Below are 18,283 nucleotides of genomic sequence, written 5' to 3' on the forward strand. Positions count from 1 at the left end.
CTTGAAGGCAGCCTAAGTTTGAGACAAGGAAATTGGGTTAGGTGGAAGAAGCAGCCTCTGTAGCTTAAAGGGGAATGAAGTTCTAGAATCTAGTTCTTGGTTTTAGATCTGAAGAGTCTTGACCTGTTCCTAATAACTGATCACATTTTGATGCTGAATTAGAAATGACAGCGTGGCAAATGACCTGAGCAGAGGTTTCCTGGATTGGATAAATGAGCCTCTTCTGCTATTAAAAGAAAACAAAAATGAAAACAACCCAAAACCTTAGGAAATGTCCTCTGCTAAACCACACCTGAGCCTTCCTGTGCCACCTCCCCAGGCCTTCTTCCCTCCCTCCCAGATAGAATGGTCCCCATTCTTAATCTAGAAATACTTTAGTGGAGGATCACTCTGGTCCAAAGTCAACTCCCAACACTTGTGACCGGAGCTCTCTGTGTCCTGCCTTCCCCAGTAGACTGAGAGGTCTCTGCAGATGAGGCCAAAATCTCCTTCTGAACTTCCTTCTTGCACACAGGACAGAGCTGTCCTTATGCAGAAGCCTGGGAGGCAGGAGGAGGACAGGCTAAGGATGATTTTCTGGGATATTCTTGACCCTATTCATGGCCTTCTGAAGCAGAAGCAGCCTGGACATCTGCTTCACACACCTCCGTCTCCCCAGACACACATCCAGAGGAGCCAGCCCCACTGGAAGTTTCCAGGGGCCGTCTCAGGAGTAATAACCCCAGTAATTGGAGGCCAGCAGGTGGAGATAAGGTCGCTAAGCCATGATAATGCAGGAGGTGAGCCAAGTAAATGCTGGGTTCTGGGTCACTTTATAGGGATTCATGGGGAGTTCACGGCGGAACAGACAAAATTCTCGGTGAGTGCATGGTAATTTCCTACATGAAGAACCCAAGGGGCCTCAAGGGATCTAAAAGGAATTGTCGGGGTACAAATTAGGCTGACTCCAGCCGGCCAGGCTATTTAAGGGGCGAGCCGGACCGAGAACGCAGCGGCTGTTTGCGCCCCTCCTGCCTCCCGCGCGGCCAGCACCGGTCCTTGCCAGCCATGAGCCGCCAACGGACCCGTTTCCCCGGCGAGGAGCGCCTGGGCTTCAGCGGCTGCTCCACGGTCCTTTCTGGCCGAAACGGCAGCAGCTCCGCCTCATTCCGGGCCGGGGTCAAGGGCTTGGCCTCCTTTGGCAGCAAGAGCCTCTTCTGCTTTGGGGGCAGCCGGCGCCTGGCTCTCAGCGCTGCGGCGGGGCGGGGCGGCGGCCGCCTGGGCGGCTTCGTGGGCACCGTCTTTGGCAGCGCCGGGCTGGGGCCCGCGTGTCCCTCCGTGTGCCCGCCCGGGGGCATCCCTCAGGTCACCGTCAACAAGAGCCTCCTGGCGCCGCTCAACGTGGAGCTGGACCCCGAGATCCAGAGGGTGCGCGCCCAGGAGCGGGAGCAGATCAAGGCGCTGAACAACAAGTTCGCCTCCTTCATCGACAAGGTGAGTCCTCGGGCATCGGCCTGTCGCCTGCGTTGGGCGCAGTGTGCACAGTGGTGCCGGCTCTGCCACTGGCGAGATGCATGGGAACGTGGGCTAGTCACAGCCTTTCTGAGCCTCCCTTTTCCAGTTGTAAAACGGGCACAATAATGGGTCTTGCTCCAGTGGGTTTCGTTGAGGCTTAATTGGGATGATTACAAAGTGCTCAGAACAGTGCCTGGCACACACTTCCAATAAACAGGATGTATTAGTCCGTTTTCACACTGCTGATAAAGACATACCCCAGACTGGGGAAAAAAGAGGTTTATTTGGACTTACAGTTCCCCATGGCTGGGGAGGTCTCAGAAGCATGACGGGAGATCAAAGTCACTTTTTATATGGCGGTGGCCAGCGAAAAATGAGGAAGAAGCAAAAACGGAAACCCCTGATAAACGCATCAGATCTTGTGAGACTTATTCACTATCAGGAGGAAAATAGCAGGAGAAAGATAGGTCCCCACAATTCATTTACCTCCCCCGGGCCCCTCCCACAACACGCGGAGATAATTCAAGTTGAGATTTGAGTGGGGACACAGCCAAACAATATCAAGGACCTTCATTTCTTTCTTGCATGAGACAAGACTGTGGGAAGGGAGGGGGCAGGATTGCCAAGGAATGGGCACTTTGAGAGCTTCCAATATCAGAAGAGGAGATGGGACCCACATTCAGGGCAGGGCATTAGGGACACAGGCCAGTAGATGTTGCAAGACATGGTGCTTGGTGCTTGAGGAGTGGGGTGAGTGTGTAGCTAGGAAGGTGATAGAGGAGGTGAGAGAAAAGGGCCAGAAAACTGAAGGGTGAGGCTGAGGAGGCACTTGGAAAGAGTGCATGTAAAGTTACAGGTGTAGGCTGAGGGTGGGGCGTCCAGAAATTGGGGTAGTAGGGAAGTTGTCTCTGGAGATTCCGAGGCAAGGACCCCAGTGAGTGGAGAGGAGACAGGGAATGGGCTTCTCTTGTCTCCACTTGGGTGGAAGGTCTAGACGGTGAGTGATAAGGGGACAGCCTTTTAACAATAGCTGACATTTATGGTGCTGTCCCAAGTGATTCTCATTTACTAATGCACAGCCCATCATTCTGTTGTTGTTCTGCCTTGCAGATGAGGATATTAAGACATAGGAGGCTAAGAAATGAGCTCACCTTGGACAGGACTGTTGGTGGTGGACCACGTGTCACCACTATGCTAGGGAATAGGAAGTGAGGTGGCTGCAGGGCACAGGTCTGCATGGAAGAAACACAGCAGCTGTTCCAGAGGCTGGGGCATTCTCTTGCTCTTTTATGTCTGTTGTTCCCTAGCATGTTTCCTTCTGCCCCTCAAGCTAAGAGATAGGTGAGAAGAGCTATGTGGCAGAGGGCTCAGAGTTATTGAGTCTAAAAATGTGCACCCTGGTCAAGTATGAAGGAACCTTGTGAAGATGTGGTAACCTGCTGTGAACAACAAAGAAATGAACAAACCAAGTGCAATTTAGGCTACACAACAGGAGGAAGGCTCTAAGTGCCAGTGTGCTTTCCAATGTCACTCCCCAGTCCCTGTTTCTCCCCTGCTCCCCATTTCTCTTTACTCAGAAAGCACCAGCATTTATAGCAAGAGAAGCTACTTCTGTCTCATGAAAACTCACTAAGGCAGAGGCAGATGGTACCATTGCTTAAGGCCTCTTCTGATTTCTTATAGACTGGGTCCTATTTCTTGTCTTGGAGATCCAGGTGAGCATGACCCTTGGCTGAATCCACCCAGGGATGAGCCTTGCTCTTTCCTACCCCCAATCCCCCAGGATGGCTTCCTCTGGATTTTGGGGCCCTCTCCTCACTCTTGAGAGACAACAGCATGGGGACTCTGGGCGATGACTGCCTTTGGGTTCCAGGTGCGGTTCCTGGAGCAGCAAAATCAGGTGCTGGAGACCAAGTGGAACCTCCTACAGCAGCTGGACTTGAACAACTGCAGGAAGAACCTGGAGCCCATTTATGAGGGCTACATCAGCAACCTGCGGAAGCAGCTGGAGACGCTGTCTGGGGACAGGGTGAGGCTGGACTCGGAGCTGAGGAACATGCAGGATTTGGTGGAAGACTACAAGAAGAGGTGAGTGAGTGGCAGGGAATATGCTTCTGGAGAATCTGATTTCAAATGGGGTTTTTGTTTGGAGACAGCATTTTTGCTTCTTAGATCCTTTGCTGTTACCAGGGGAGGGAGGAACATCCAGTTAGAGTGGGACTTAGGAAAAGAATAGATTCTACCTACACCAGTTCCCCAAACTGTCTAGGAAATATGTGCTCAATTTCTAGCACTGAAAATGAAGGAATGGGGGAAAGAGAGTTGTATCAAAACCTGATGGATATCTCAAATGCCTTTGTAGTTCCTCCTGAGTGAAGTTTTCCATGGCAGTTCCCAGAACGTAAAACACTCCACCAATTCCAGAACAAATTTTAAATCTAAAAAAAAAAGAATTTAAAAAACTTATTCCATGTTGAATCATGGCTGTGCTGCTGAATCCTGCCTTTAAAGAGAAGAATTGAGAATGTTTGAGGGATGATTGAGAATGAGTTGGAACCAGAGAGTGTGTCTTCCTCCAAGTTGAGCCGAATATGAGAGAGTAATAAATCAAGGCTCAGCGTGACCTGATATTTTGGAAGTTTGCTTCCAGATGCCAGGATTTCTAGGGGCAAGTGGCTTCTTCCACAATTGAAGTGGCTGGAGATGGTCAGAGCTGAGTTCTTTCTCTTGCTCCATATTCAATCTACTTGCCCATCTCTATTCTGAAATTCCCTCAAAGCACAACCCTGGCCCAAGCCCTGCATGAAGAACCTGAGGAAGGAGGGGACATGGTCCCTGACCTCAGAGAGCACACAGGTTGTAAGGACAGGCTTAAAGAACAGTTTCAGATAGCCACCAATAAGAAGAAACAAATACGGTGTGAACTGAGATTGGTGGAATTAAGATGGGAACTGGAGCCCAACTAGAGATGCAAGCAGCGTCTAGAAAGAACAGGGGGCTGCCAGGCATAGTCCACAAGTCCCAGACAGAGGCATCCAGGGGCGGTGCTATCTCTGGGCCGTTCAGATTGGAGTGGTTTTGTGCTCCGAACACCATGAACTAGTTGAGCAACCACAGATGAGTCTCTGTGTCCTCTGTGAACTTTAGTTTTAGTATTTATGAAAACCAAATACTGATACCTGCCTTGCTACCTAACAGAGCTATTGAGAGGATAATGCCAGCCAGACAGTAGTGTATTAGCAGCTTTGAAAAGAATCCAAGTGCTACACAAATGTAAGGCATTGTTTTCCCTATGTCAGAAGTCCTGGCTTCACTAGTAGCTAGCATTATGACCTTGGCCAAGTATTTTCATGTCTTTTGCCTCATTTATAAAATTGGGATAATAATAGAATCTACTTCATAGGGCTTTTGTGGGGATCAAATGAAATAATGTGTGTGAAGAATTTAGCACAGTGTTTAGCACGTAGTAAGAGGTACAGTAAATATTAGCTGCATTTATTAGGAGTATTTTAAAATTGATTTTATCACTCATCTCTTCCACCTGTGGGTCCTCATGCCAGGTTTTTGCATCTCTCTTACGATATTTCATAAGAAATGCTAATCATATATCACCCACGAATTAGAATTTTCAGTGCATTTGTCTTCTTGTTAAACTGTGAGCTTCTAGAAGATTCACAGTGTATATGTCTTAAGCATCACTGTATACACTGAAGCTTTTCTCATAGATTCTCTGAAATGATTTTTGAAAACTCTTCACAATTAAAAAATTTCACAATTAAAAAATTGAAACTACAACTTTTAATCATAAGTGTAAGTAGTTCCAAGAGTGTAATTTTAAATGTATTATGTGTATTCCTATTTGAAATTGTAATAGCTACATCACTCATTTAGATGTATCCAATTGCATCCAGGTGCCGCGGCAGGTTAGTGCCCAGCACCCTTCATCTAAAAAGGCAATCAACGGGCTCTGCTTTAAAAATCATAACTTTTACCTTGATCCTTTTCTTATTGGAACTCCAATTTTTATGCCACTTTCCCTACATAATTTTGTTCTAATATAATATATTTTTATGTCTCTTTTATTGATCACCCTATCACAAAATATGCATGTATCTTGAAACTTTAAAAAGTGTACTTCTTGTGGCCTGTGATCCCAGCACTTTGGGAGGCCAAGGCGGGTGGATCCTTTGAGCTCAAGAGTTCAAGGCTAGCTGGCCAACATGGCGAAACCCTGTTTCTACAAAAAATATAAAAATTAGCTGGGCGTGGTGGTGCACGTCTGTGTTCCCAACTACTCGGAACGCTGAGGCACTAGAATGTGTTGAACCTGGGAGGCAGAGGTTGCAGTGAGCCGAGTGCGTGCCACTGCACTCCATTCTGGGTGACAGAGCAAGATTCTGTCAAAAGGAAAAAAAAAAGAAAAAGCAAAAAAGAAAAAGAAAGTTTACTTTTTGTGATTATAAGTTTTTAAATGTCAAAAGACTTATTTTGGGTTGAGTTATCCAAACAACAAAATGTATTGCTAACTTTGTTAAATAAGTATTAAACATAAGAACTGAAAAAAAATTGAAATTACATTTCTTAATGAGTTGAATGGGGCAGATTTTTTTCTAAGTGGCTTAGTTATCCATGTATGAATATTGTTCTTATTGAGCTGAGATAGGATTCTAGTCCTATGTGTTTTCCATTCTTAGGTAAGTACTGGGAAACTTTAATTGTATAAGTAGATTTTAATGGAAGGAGTCTTGCAAGCCCAATGTTATTTAGTTCTCAGAATGCCTTTCCAGTTTTTCTGCTTTTTCTTTCTTCCGTAGTGCTGTTTCTAACATGCTGCATAATTGACTTATTTGTTGTGTTTGTTGTTTGTCTCTCTCTGCTTCATAAGTGCAGGGAAATTTTTGTTCACTTACTTATCCTAAGTGCCTACAAAGTACCCCACACTCAACATATATTTTCTTAGGTGAATGATTATATGTCAAAATCACGTAATGACTCATCGTTAAAGATCATGTTTAACCACGTGTCAGCGGACAATTCAGAACCTTTTTTTTTTTGAAAGCAAAACTTAAAAACCTTCTGACTTGCAAAAAGAACTTGTGTCATAGTCAGTAAAGTCATTATCTTCCAAATTTCTGGAAAATTTTTCAGTAAGGCTTTACCAAGACTGATCAAATGACCATGCTTATACAACTTATTCTGTCCTTTAGGAGCACCATGTTTAATCCAATGGATCAGAAAGGACTGGAAACATAAAACATTGTTAATACTCAATACACCTATGCCAATTCTTTATCCTTAAAGAATAATGTGATTCTGCTTCACGTTTTTGTACACGAATGCACACACCGGCACATTTTTGAGACTTTGGAGCTGCAGATTTACCTCATTCAATGTATATAGAAAATATCTGCCCTCTAGCTTCATTGGAAAAGCCAGTCTTCATGTTCAAATCAGAGACATGAGTTGCTTTTTATCAGAAAAAGCCTGACTTCGTTTCTCAATTCAAGTAAAAATAAGAATTTGTACTTTAGGGACTGTTATAAAATCCACTCAGCAGTAAACTAAGAAGTATGTCTTGTATAATAGGTTATTGAAAGCATTCAAGATTAAAATGATTTAGATTTAATATAACTAATACAACTATGTTATAAAATAAGAGAAATCAATATGTACTTTTTCATGGTTTAACTTTTAATTATTCATTGCAATATATTTTTAAATAATAAATTATTTTTAAGTTTATAATGCCATAAAACTTATCATTTTTATTTTTAATGTGTGTATTGAACTCTAGTGTTTGGCCTCTAGAAGTAAATAATGTAAAATTATTTATAACTAATGTCATCGATTTTGATAGCCCACTTGGTCAAAAGTTTTCTATGTATTTTAGGAAATAGATATAAACTACTAAAAATTAATTGGTCTGGCAACTACCACATGTTTTATTTTTATTAAGAGGAGGTAGACATTATTAAGCATTTTGTAAGATAATATAAAATAAAGTTTGACTGAATAGAAATAGCTGTTTCATGACATAATTTCATTAAAAGGTTTCAGTTGTCTTTTGAATAAGACACAGAATCTGGGATAAATCGTACAAACTGCTTTCTGTGTGTTTTATATAGCATAAGTAGAAAGATCTGCAGCCTCAGAAGACATCCTAGTCACACTGGAAATAACTCCCTTCACTACCCTGCACGGCTTCAGCCGTTCAACAGTGCTTTTTTTTTTTTTTTTTAATACTTTAAGTTCTAGGGTACATGTGCACAATGTGCAGGTTTGTTACATATGTGTATATGTGCCGTGCTGGTGTGCTGCACCCATTACCTCATCATTTACATTAGGTATTTCTCCTAATGCTATCCCTCCCCCCTGCCTCCACCCCAGGACAGGCCCAGGTGTGTGTTGTTCCTCACACTGTGTCCAAGTGTTCTCATTGTTCAATTCCCACTTATGAGTGAGAACATGTGGTGTTTGGTTTTCTGTCCTTGCAATAGTTGCTCAGAATGGTGGTTTCCAGCTTCATCCATGTCCCCACAAAGGACATGAACTCACCTTTTTTTTTTATGGCTGCATGGTATTCCATGGTGTATATGTGCCACAGTTTCTTAATCTAGTCTGTCATTGGTGGACATTTAAGTTGGTTCCTAGTCTTTACTATTGTGAGTAGTGCCACAATAAACATATGTGTGTATGTGTCTTTATAGTAGCATGATTTATAATCCTTTGGGCATATACCCAGTAATGGGATTGCTGGGTCAAATGGTATTTCTAGTTCTAAATCCCTGAGGAATCGCCACACTCAACAGTACTTTTTGAGGAGGGGGTCGCCAGAGACATGCCTTAGGAATGAGCAAAGAGCTGAAAAGGATTGTTTATGTTAAGTACATGAACAGAAAAACTATTATCTAGCCTTAATTCTTTTTTTCAATGTTTTACTGAGGTAAAATACACATAACAAAATTTACCATCTTAGCCATTTTTCAGTGGATGGTTCAGTGGTATCAAATACATTGCAACCATTACGACCGTCCACCTCCAGAACACACTTTCCATCTAGTGAAATGAGAACTGTATACCCACTTAACACTAATTCCTCGTTTCTTCCTTCCCCTCTTCCCAGCCCCTGGCTCCCACCATTCTACTTTATGTCTCTGACTTAGACTACTCTGCGTACCTCACATGAATGAGATCATTTGTCTTTTGGAATATTTGTCTTTTTGTGATTGGCTTCTTTTCACTTAGCAGAATGTCCTCGAGGTTCATCCATATTTTAGCATATTATAGAATTTTTTTTCTTTCTAAGTCTGAATGATATTCCATTGTATGTATACACCACATTTTGCTTATCCATTTATCATTGATTATTTCTTACCAATGCTCTATTTCATTGCCATACTCTCACAAATGTCCTGTAATGTATTCTTTGAGAATAATAAGGGATGGAAGAGGTAAGCTCTTTAAGTAAAATGATTAGTACCCTTACCTGCCCAATCAACAATATGTCTGTATTAAGAACATCCCAGTCCTAACCAAATTTCTGTGTCTTAGACCTTGCTTCTGTTTCTGCTTCACCTGGAACAGAAATATGTGTAAGAAATAGGTATAACATACAGTTTGAAAGTGACAACAATGCTTTTGTTTGGTGCCTAGGAGGCTTTTGCACAGTATCAAGATGCCATGTGCCAGAAGGGAATGCCTTTTTACCACTGCTATAATGTGGGAGGGGCTAATTGTGATAGGAAGAGGGACAGTAGAATCTGCATGACATGTCAACCACAGGTGCTCTCTGAGGCAGGTAGTTTTAAGGCAGACTACATAGGGACAGAGGAGCTGGAAATTGATTCCTTTAAATATGTCCTTCCCTGCATCCCCTTTAGGAAGGTTATGTGTGCCCCAGGGGTACATGAATCCCAGTTTGAAGACCCCCACCCTGCAGCTCTCAGCACAGAGGTGATAACTAACAGTTCAGTGAGTATTTGCAGAACTGAATTAACTCATTGTCTTGCCCCATGCAGGTATGAGGTAGAGATTAACAGACGCACGGCTGCTGAGAATGAGTTTGTGGTGCTCAAGAAGGTAAGAGGGGTGCAAGGTGGGCTGGAAGAAGCCTAGAGGGCTCCCTGACCACCTGGCACAGTGATGCTTGTAGGGTGAGGAAAGGGGCCCTGTAGGTCACTCAGTCCCTTGGGCAGGGGTGATTGGCACTTTAACTTCCCAACCCCTCCCTCCAAGTCCCTTGCCTGGGATGCATGCTGTTTCTAGAATTTGCCAGTCTAAAATCTGGGCATTTTACTGCACTACTGGTGTGGCCATTGCACTGCATGTTAGTTGGTTTACACTCTGGGACTGAGCCCCCCATGAAGCACAGGGTGAGGGGAGCGGAGAGAGCAAGGCTTCCTGTGGCAGGGAGGGAGGGATGGGCAGGGAAGGCCCTCTCAGGGCGGCTTGACTGTCACGTGCTCCCAGGACGTGGATGCTGCTTACATGAACAAGGTTGAGCTCCAGGCCAAGGTGGACTCCTTGACAGATGAGATTAAATTCTTCAAGTGCCTTTATGAAGGGGTAAGGACTTGGCTGACCTCTCTTGGGAGGTCTACTCCTTTAACAAGTGGCTTCTGGCCCCTGGCTGGAGGGCGGTGTGGACCAAGAATTGGGAGGGAGAAAGCTTTCAACCTGGTGGCCCTGACATTCACCAAGGCCCTTCTGGGTGCTGAACAATGAGTTAGGTTTTGAGGAGTCCATGAAGGAGAAGAAATGATTCTCATCCTCCAGGAGTTCACAGCCTGGCAGGAAAACACCATGTAGCTGAGATTTCAGAGAGCAGAGGAAGGAACGGTGGATTCTGCCTGGGCTGTCAGTGAAGGTTCTTGGAGAGAGGGGAGAAAGAGGAAGATTTCAGTGGGTGCTGAGGGGGGCAGAAAAATGGAAGGTCCAGGAGCCTGTCCTGTGCTAAAGCATGAGGAATGAGGAAGGGTGCAGAGGCCTGGGGAAGGGACCAGTGCTGGTGACTCCCTAGAGGTCTTCACATGCTAGGTAAAGAGTTCAGACTTGGTCCTATGGACAGAGGGTGGTGGTGGCTGGTTTCTGAGGATGAGAATGTAGAAGAGGGCAAGAGTGGTTCTGAGTGTGTAATGGAGAGAGGAGTCCCAGCGTTTGGGGCTGAAACCTAAGGTGCTCATTCACATGCCTGCCAGGCCCTGCTGCTGAGGCAGAGTTCAAACGCTGAGGAGTGGCAGAGAGGGATGGTGAGGAATTTGCCCAGGAGGACCACGAAAACTGGTTCCTCATGAGGACCCCTTAACTAGCTCCCCTCCCCAAACCGTCCCCAGGAGATCGCACAGATCCAGTCCCACATCAGCGACACGTCTGTCATCCTGTCAATGGACAACAACCGGAACCTGGACCTGGACAGCATCATTGCCGAGGTCCGTGCTCAGTATGAGGAGATCGCCCTGAAGAGCAAGGCCGAGGCTGAGACCCTGTACCAGACCAAGGTGAGCTGGGTGCCAGGTGTGCTGAGTCTCACTGGCCACAGCTAGCACCCTCTCAGCATGTGTGCATGTGTACATGTGTGTGTGTGTGTGTGTGTGTGTATTTGGGCTCAGTCAAGACCTCCTTTGTCTTGGAGTTGAGCCTTGTGGAAATGCCACCCCATGGGTAAGGGAGATTAACTACAGTCTCTGCTTGTTTTGTGGACAATATGGGGCTTAGCCCTTGTCCTGTCATGGCCTTTGGCTGAGGCCACACTAGCTACAACCCTGATAGGATTCTGACTCTGTTTCTATGGGTAATTCACATATATTGTCTTATCTTCACGTTTTCTTCACGTTTCTAACTTTGGCAAATTGAGGACAGGAAATCCAAACTCCGCCAAGGCCCTCATGTTTGAGAACCTGAGGATCCTATTGAACTAGGGCAGGACTTTTTTGTCCAGAAGAAAAGGAACCTGCCCTAGTTCAGTAGTATCCTTGTGTTCCTCTTCTCTTGTCACCCAACCTCAGATCCAGGAGCTGCAGGTCACAGCAGGCCAGCATGGGGATGACCTCAAACTCACCAAGGCTGAAATCTCTGAGCTCAACCGCCTGATCCAGCGGATCCGCTCAGAGATAGGGAATGTGAAGAAGCAGGTGGGTTCTATGAAATGAATCCACTAACAGTATTTATTGAGTTGCAATCTGGGCCAGACATAACATGAAGAAAGGGTAAAACACAGTGCCCTCCTTAGGTTCTCCTCTAATTTACCAGGAGAGGATCATCTGAACAGATGTGGAGGGATAAAGCAGCCTACACACTGTAGGTAAGTGAGTGCTGCAGGAGCCCAGAGGGGTGGGAGGTGAATGAGGACCCCAGGGAAGCTTTGCAGGAGGTGAGATTACACCAGGAGAAGGGAAAGAGCAGGTGAAGGAGCCGGCAGAAGCAATGAGCCTAGGTAGGGATGTGCACGGCACGCGTGCAGGTGAGCTTGCCTATCTAGGGCAGGGGGCTCGCTGCTCAGCAGGGGTGGCAGGGAGCAGGGGACAAGACTGGGTAGGAATAGGCAGGCCATGGAGTTTAGACCTAACGCAGGAGGCCAAGACGGGTGGATCACGAGGTCAGGAGATCGAGACCATCCTGGCTAACCCGGTGAAACCCCGTCTCTACTAAAAAATACAAAAAAACTAGCCGGGCGAGGTCGTGGGCACCTGTAGTCCCAGCTACTGGGGAGGCTGAGGCAGGAGAATGGCGTTAACCTGGGAGACGGAGCTTGCAGTGAGCCAAGATCCAGCCACAGCACTCCAGCCTGGGTGACAGAGCGAGACTCCGTCTCAAAAAAAAAAAGACGAAGCCATTTGAAGGTTTTGCATGATGATTCCTTGTGGGAGGAGAGAAAATCCAGCAGAAGATTTTAGAACAAAATGGAAAAGGCACAGCCCCCACAACCTAGATCGGGCTCAGGGCCCTGCACTTGTGGGGGACCTTCCTGCACTAGTGCTGTGCTATGGGGAGGGCACTGCATTGAGGTCCCACTCTTTGGGACGTAGTACCCCTGCAACCACACCTGTGGCTCTAAAGCAAGCAAACCCATGAGTTCTCAAGTTTGTGGAGGCAGTGCAAGGGTTTAAGGCCCCATCTCCTCACCCTCCTCTGCACCCCATCTTTCACCCTGCATGGTGCATGCTTACACATGTACACGCACACACACACCCACCCACCCACACACACACACACAACTCCTCTGTGCTCATGGTAGTGGGAAGAAGAAAGACCAGCATTAAATAACTTGTGTTTTTGTTTAATCAAGAGCTATGTAAGTGCAGAAAAAAACACAGATGTTTGAAGCTACCCTCAGTATTCTACTACAGTGTTTAACTAATGAAATGCTATATGTTTATGGTTGGATGAGATTATTACCAGAAAGTGACCTTGCTTTGGTGGTGAGGGAAGATATCCTCTGTGGGGAACAAATGGGGATCACTCGCAATGCTCCTTTTGAAGGCTCTCAGTTAAGGTGCTTCCTGCCCTTCTGGCCTCCTCCATCACATGCAGAGTTTCATGGCATTTGGTGTCCTCAGCATCCATGTGACATTTGTTTCAAAGAATGCTAAAATTTCAAGTCTTCTCAACTCAGGCTGCATTCAGAAGACCCAAGCTTTTGGTGTCTCTCTGTCCCAGGTTCACTCTGTGGGATCTTGGTCAGTAAAAAATGAACAGAAGACAGTTTGACGAATTCAGGTGACAGTGTGTGTGGCCACTCCATGAATGATTAAAACCTCTACAGTCCCAAGGGTGGGGAAAGGTTTTCTGTGGCTAGAAGGCTGGGTCCTAGGCATCTACTTGAGGCTGTGAGCCACTCATCCAAAATGCGAGGGCATTGGCACTGCTGGGGGCCTGCCCAGCAGAGGAGGATGGCGACAGCTGGACAATATTCTACAGCCCATTTGGCCTTGGATCAGCTGCTTTCCTTGATGTGAAGCAAATGTGGCTTTACACATGGGCATACCCCAGAAAAAAAACCTCACCTCTCACCAAAACCTTAGTTGAGGGAATACATCCGGACTGAAGGGTTCAGGAAGCCCCCTAGGGGCTTTCACATACGTGTAAGCACACAGCCCTAGCTGCAGTTATGCAAAGGTATCTTCTTTAATTAATATATCTCTCTCTATATATATTATATATACATTTTTGAGATGGATTCTCCCTCTGTCGCCCAGGCTGGAGTTCAGTGGCGCAATCTGGGCTCACTGCACCCTCTGTCTCCTGGGTTCAAGCAATTCTCCCGCCTCAGCCTCTTGAGTACCTGGGACCACAGGCAGCTGTGTGCCATCACGCCCAGCTAAGTTTTGTATTTTTGGTAGAGACGGGGTTTCATCATATTGGCCAGGCTGGTCTTGAACTCCTGCCCTCAGGTGATTCACATTCCTTGGCCTCCCAAAGTGCTGGGATTATAGGCATGAGCCACCATGCCCAGTCTATTTTATTTATTTATGTATTTTTTATTTTAATTTTTGTTTTAACTTCTGGGGTACATGTACAGGAAGTGCAGGTTTGTTACATAGGTAAACGTGTGCCATGGTGGTTTATTGCACCTATCAACCCATCACCTAAGTATTGAGCACAGCATGCATTAGCTATGGTTTTCTGTTTTTTTTTTTTTTTTTAAGCTATTTTTCCTAAAGCTCTATCTCTGTCCACCCGCCAACAGGCTCCAGTGTACATTGTTCCCCTCCCTGTGTCCATGTGTTCTCATTGTTCAACTCCTACTTATAAGTGAGAACATGCAGTGTTTGGTTCTCTGTTCTCAGTTATGTAAAGGTATCTTCTAAGCCTGTTACCATTTAGCATAGTTCTCTGTGGGATTTGGGGACCAAACTCTAAGTGTGGCAAGTTTATAGGACATTTTATTAGTAGGAACTATATTAGCCCTCATGTTTTCCTTGTGATTTATGGGATCTCCTAAAACAACCTGTACACTGCAGAGCTGAATGAAGTCTAGCTGCTCACAGACTTTTTTTTCAGAGTTGACATAAGAATCTTACAGCTGATATTTCAGGCCAGGAGGGAGAGGGCAGGGGTCACACGCCCAGACCAACCACTTTCTCAGTGCCTTCCCCTCCTTCCTCCCAGGTGAAGGTTTTCTACTTTCAGATTCAGAGGAATGAGCCAGGGTGAACCATGCCTGGAGTGAGGGGAAGAACAGACTCACCTCTAGGGATGGCCAAAGTTGGATAAACCAGTAGGATCTCCAAGCATTTACCATCAGTCAGGACAAAACGAGGGGAGGTTGTCCTAGCAAGATCTCAGAACTGGGCTCTAACTCTTAAGTGCTGGATCTGTTTGCCCTTTAGTGCACCAATCTGGAGACGGCCATTGCTGACGCCGAGCAGTCGGGGGACTGCGCCCTGAAGGACGCCCGGGCCAAGCTGGATGAGCTGGAGGGCGCCCTGCACCAGGCCAAGGAGGAGCTGGCGCGGATGCTGCGTGAGTACCAGGAGCTCATGAGCCTGAAGCTGGCCCTGGATGTGGAGATTGCCACCTACCGCAAGCTGCTGGAGGGCGAGGAGTGCAGGTGAGGGGCCGGATACCCTGTGTCGGGGCCAGTTTTATCTCTGCTATGGTAGGAAGTTCCAAGGGAAACAGTTTGGTCCTGTTTAGGTCCTGCTGAAGTAAAACCATACAGCAAATGGGCTTGTCACATGATTAGGAAAGCCGAAATTGGACAGCAAGAAAGACCAAATTGTAAAAAATCCGAAAGGTTGTGGGAGAGGAGGTGTTAATGCCGGCAATGTTTGAGAAACAGCATCCCCTGATCCTTTATGGTGCATTTTTGTGGGTGGGGGGGGGAGGAGCAAGATGGCCTCTAAGGGCCGTCCAAGTTCAAGGTCGCTCCAACAAAGCCTGGGGCTCCAATGGGGAGGTAAGCTCATTCTTCTTAATCGTCTAAGACCAGTGGAATAACTAGAGGGAAGTGGAGGCCTAATGATCCCACACAGCAAGCAGTTCCAAAGTATCTTGATGGAGGGCTGACTCCTTGCAGCAGATTTCCATTTCTCTATTTCTTGGGAGGTCGCACTGGGATGTGTCGGAAGAAAGGAGGCTGGGATGGGGTTGGGAAGGCACGTTCTGCGTGGAGAGGCTTATTCACAGAGGTGGTGGTTGGGGTGATTATTTATGGGGGATTTACCTGTTTTTCTTCTCCTTCTTCAGGATGTCTGGTGAATATCCAAATTCTGTGAGCATCTGTAAGTATCTGCAGATCTCAGTTCTGCCCTTAGTCACCTTACCAGAAGTCCGGGTCCCTGTAATTCATGACACAAAAGAGAAATCAGAATGACAGAGGGGGCTCAGGGGAGACTTAAGGGCAGAAGGAATGAACTGGCTGTAGTAACTAGGGGGAAGCAGTGGATGGAGAAGACTGTCATGAGAGACAAAAGTACAACCTATAGAAAGATCAAATGATACTCATGAGTGTATCATCCAACGAATGATGCTTAATGGTGACATTATTTTTCTGTTGACCAAAACAAAGGCCCCAGATTGTAGTTAAGGGGGACTGAGGGGCCTAAAGTGTTGAGTGATGGAATGAATGAATTAGATGGAATGGTTGAATGAATGAATGAGAGCACATCCTCAGCTGTAAAAGCTGGAGAGCCTGTGTGGAGATGCTCTGGTGCTGAGAGACAGGGCCCTCAGTGGCCCCTTTCCTCATCAGCAGGCCAGCAGCACCAGATGGGCCCTGGGAAGTGCCTCTCTTCATTTGTCCTGCCCATGGGGGAAATTCACACACTAATTGGAAAAGGTCAAGTGTATGAGGCTAAGTGTATGAAAAATGAAGCCGTATAATCAGTGCTGATAAAAATCTCTTAGTAAACTGAAACACACAACAGAGAGAATCCATCTCAGCAGGAAGCCACTGCAGGCGAGAGTAAAGGGGGTGGCCCGGGATGCCCCAGGAAGGGCTCTGATGTGGAGCTAGGGCTGACTGGGGCTGAGGTCTTCTCTCATCCATTCCAGCCGTCATCAGCAGCACCAGTGCTGGGGCAGGAGGGGCTGGCTTCAGCATGGGCTTTGGCACCTCGAGCAGTTATAGCTACAAAACTGCAGCTGCAGACGTCAAGACCAAAGGCAGCTGTGGCAGCGAGCTCAAGGATCCCCTTGCCAAAACCTCGGGGAGCAGTTGTGCCACCAAAAAGGCCTCCAGATGATGGACAAGTGGTTGGCTCTGTGAGCAGAAGGCTTCCCAACCCACCCATTTCCTCCCTCTCCTTCCCTGGGCTCCCTTTCCAAGCCAAGAAATGCTTTGTCTGTCACTACAGTCCCAACTCCATTTCCTCTCCCTGTTGTCCTCAAGGTGTGATGCTTCGATGCAAGGAGTCCAGTCATGAGCTCTCTCAGTGGCCTCCTTCTTAGTCCCGTTTCGTTGGGTCATTGCCTGAAATGCAAAGACAACACACATACCCGGATGTTTCCCCACGGCCAGCTACAAGCCCCTCTGCCTGCATGCCTTTCTAGGGCCTTTGCTGCCAAGGGACTCTCTTCATCTTCTGATTGGGATTGTGTCCAGTCCTCTGCTTCTCCTGCAATAAATGAGTAAATCTGTTTGGTTCTCAGTTGAATCTGTTGCCCAGAATGTCACCATCTGCAGGGCCTTAACTTTTCTTCATCTGACACTTGTTTCACTCTGGGTCCTGGGCTCATGTGGCTCTTCACTGGTTTTAGCCAGGTAGGTACTGGGAGGGGGCTGATCCTTGTAAACAGTTGAAATGTATTACCCAGGCAGCTGCTGGGCAGGCCCTTTGCTTCACGTGCCCTGTGCCACCTATTCTGCACAATAGCCCTGTGAGACATCATTACTCCACATCAGATACAGATGTTAGAGCTCCGCGTGGCTTCCTGCTCTGGTTCTTAAAGCACCCGCGGCTGTGCACACTCACTGTGTAGCGAGTGGTCGTCCCTTCATTCTCCCCAGCGTCTCACTCTCCACCACCCACCACTCACTCCCCAGTCCTGCTCCCACACAGAGGCCCTGCCTTCCTCTTCTTTTAACCGACTTCCTTTTTACCCTAATGTGTAAGGCCTGTGTGTGTATATGCTTATAGCCTGGCTGTCTAAGGTATATATGAAGTAGTGGCTCATCTAACAAATATTTAGTGAGCAAGGCATTGCTCAGGCACTGGCATTACCAGAATAAACAAAATAGGCGCAGACACTGGCCCCATAGAGGGAGAGTGAAAATATGCACCTACCGAAGTGATATATAATATGAAGTCAAGCAGTGCTAACTACTATGAAGAAAAATTCAGTGGAGTAAGAAGCTGAGAGATTCAAGGATGCTCTTTTAGCTCTCTGTGTGTGTGTGTGTATGTGTATGTGTGTGTATGTTTGTGTGTATGTGTGTATATGTGTGTGTATGTGTGTGTTTCTGCAAGAATGTTTGTTTCTCAGAGTCGGCACAGTTGATTTGAGAAAAACCCTTAACGCGAGACCATCTTTCAAGTGCGAGCTTCGTTTGAGGGTGGCATTCAGAGTGCCCGAGATCCTGTCTCCCCTGCATTGCTTCCCACTTTATTCTCTAGCCTTTCCCCATGCAGGCCAGACTTTTCACACCCGAGGGCCTTTGCACATAACATTTTCTCAACCTCAGATGTCCATTACCCGCTGATGGACACAGCCTGCGCACCTTGTGTGGCCTGACTGAGACTCCACCACCCACATTTCTGTGGTGCCTGGTCCCTCCAGGTGGACCACCCGTCTTCAAGCATTACATGAGAAGGATCATTTCAGTCGTGGCCCAACACCTCCCTGCCCC

At 46.6% G+C, this 18,283-nt stretch overlaps 1 protein-coding gene across 2 annotated transcripts; it reads left to right on the forward strand.

Moving 5' to 3' along the window:
• The first annotated feature begins 503 nt into the window (after window positions 1-503).
• Window positions 504-17,073, forward strand: LOC117090081 (keratin, type II cytoskeletal 72). 2 transcript variants are annotated; one of them, XM_033221991.1, is made up of 10 exons: window positions 519-1,473; window positions 3,368-3,582; window positions 9,513-9,573; window positions 9,964-10,059; window positions 10,827-10,991; window positions 11,499-11,624; window positions 14,823-15,043; window positions 15,682-15,716; window positions 16,489-16,698; window positions 16,826-17,073. In XM_033221991.1, the coding sequence occupies exons 1-9, from the start codon at window positions 1,048-1,050 to the stop codon at window positions 16,677-16,679; spliced, it is 1,536 nt and encodes a 511-aa protein (XP_033077882.1). In that variant the 5' UTR covers window positions 519-1,047; the 3' UTR covers window positions 16,680-16,698; window positions 16,826-17,073. The 2 variants fall into 2 exon arrangements, with proteins under 2 accessions (XP_033077883.1, XP_033077882.1); XM_033221992.1 differs by lacking the exon at window positions 11,499-11,624 and having other exon boundaries at window positions 504-1,473; window positions 16,489-17,073.
• The last annotated feature ends 1,210 nt before the right edge of the window (window positions 17,074-18,283 follow it).

The sequence above is a fragment of the Trachypithecus francoisi genome, unplaced genomic scaffold (genome assembly GCF_009764315.1).
Source record: "Trachypithecus francoisi isolate TF-2019V2 unplaced genomic scaffold, Tfra_2.0 Lachesis_group11, whole genome shotgun sequence".
NCBI classification, from domain to species: domain Eukaryota; kingdom Metazoa; phylum Chordata; class Mammalia; order Primates; family Cercopithecidae; genus Trachypithecus; species Trachypithecus francoisi.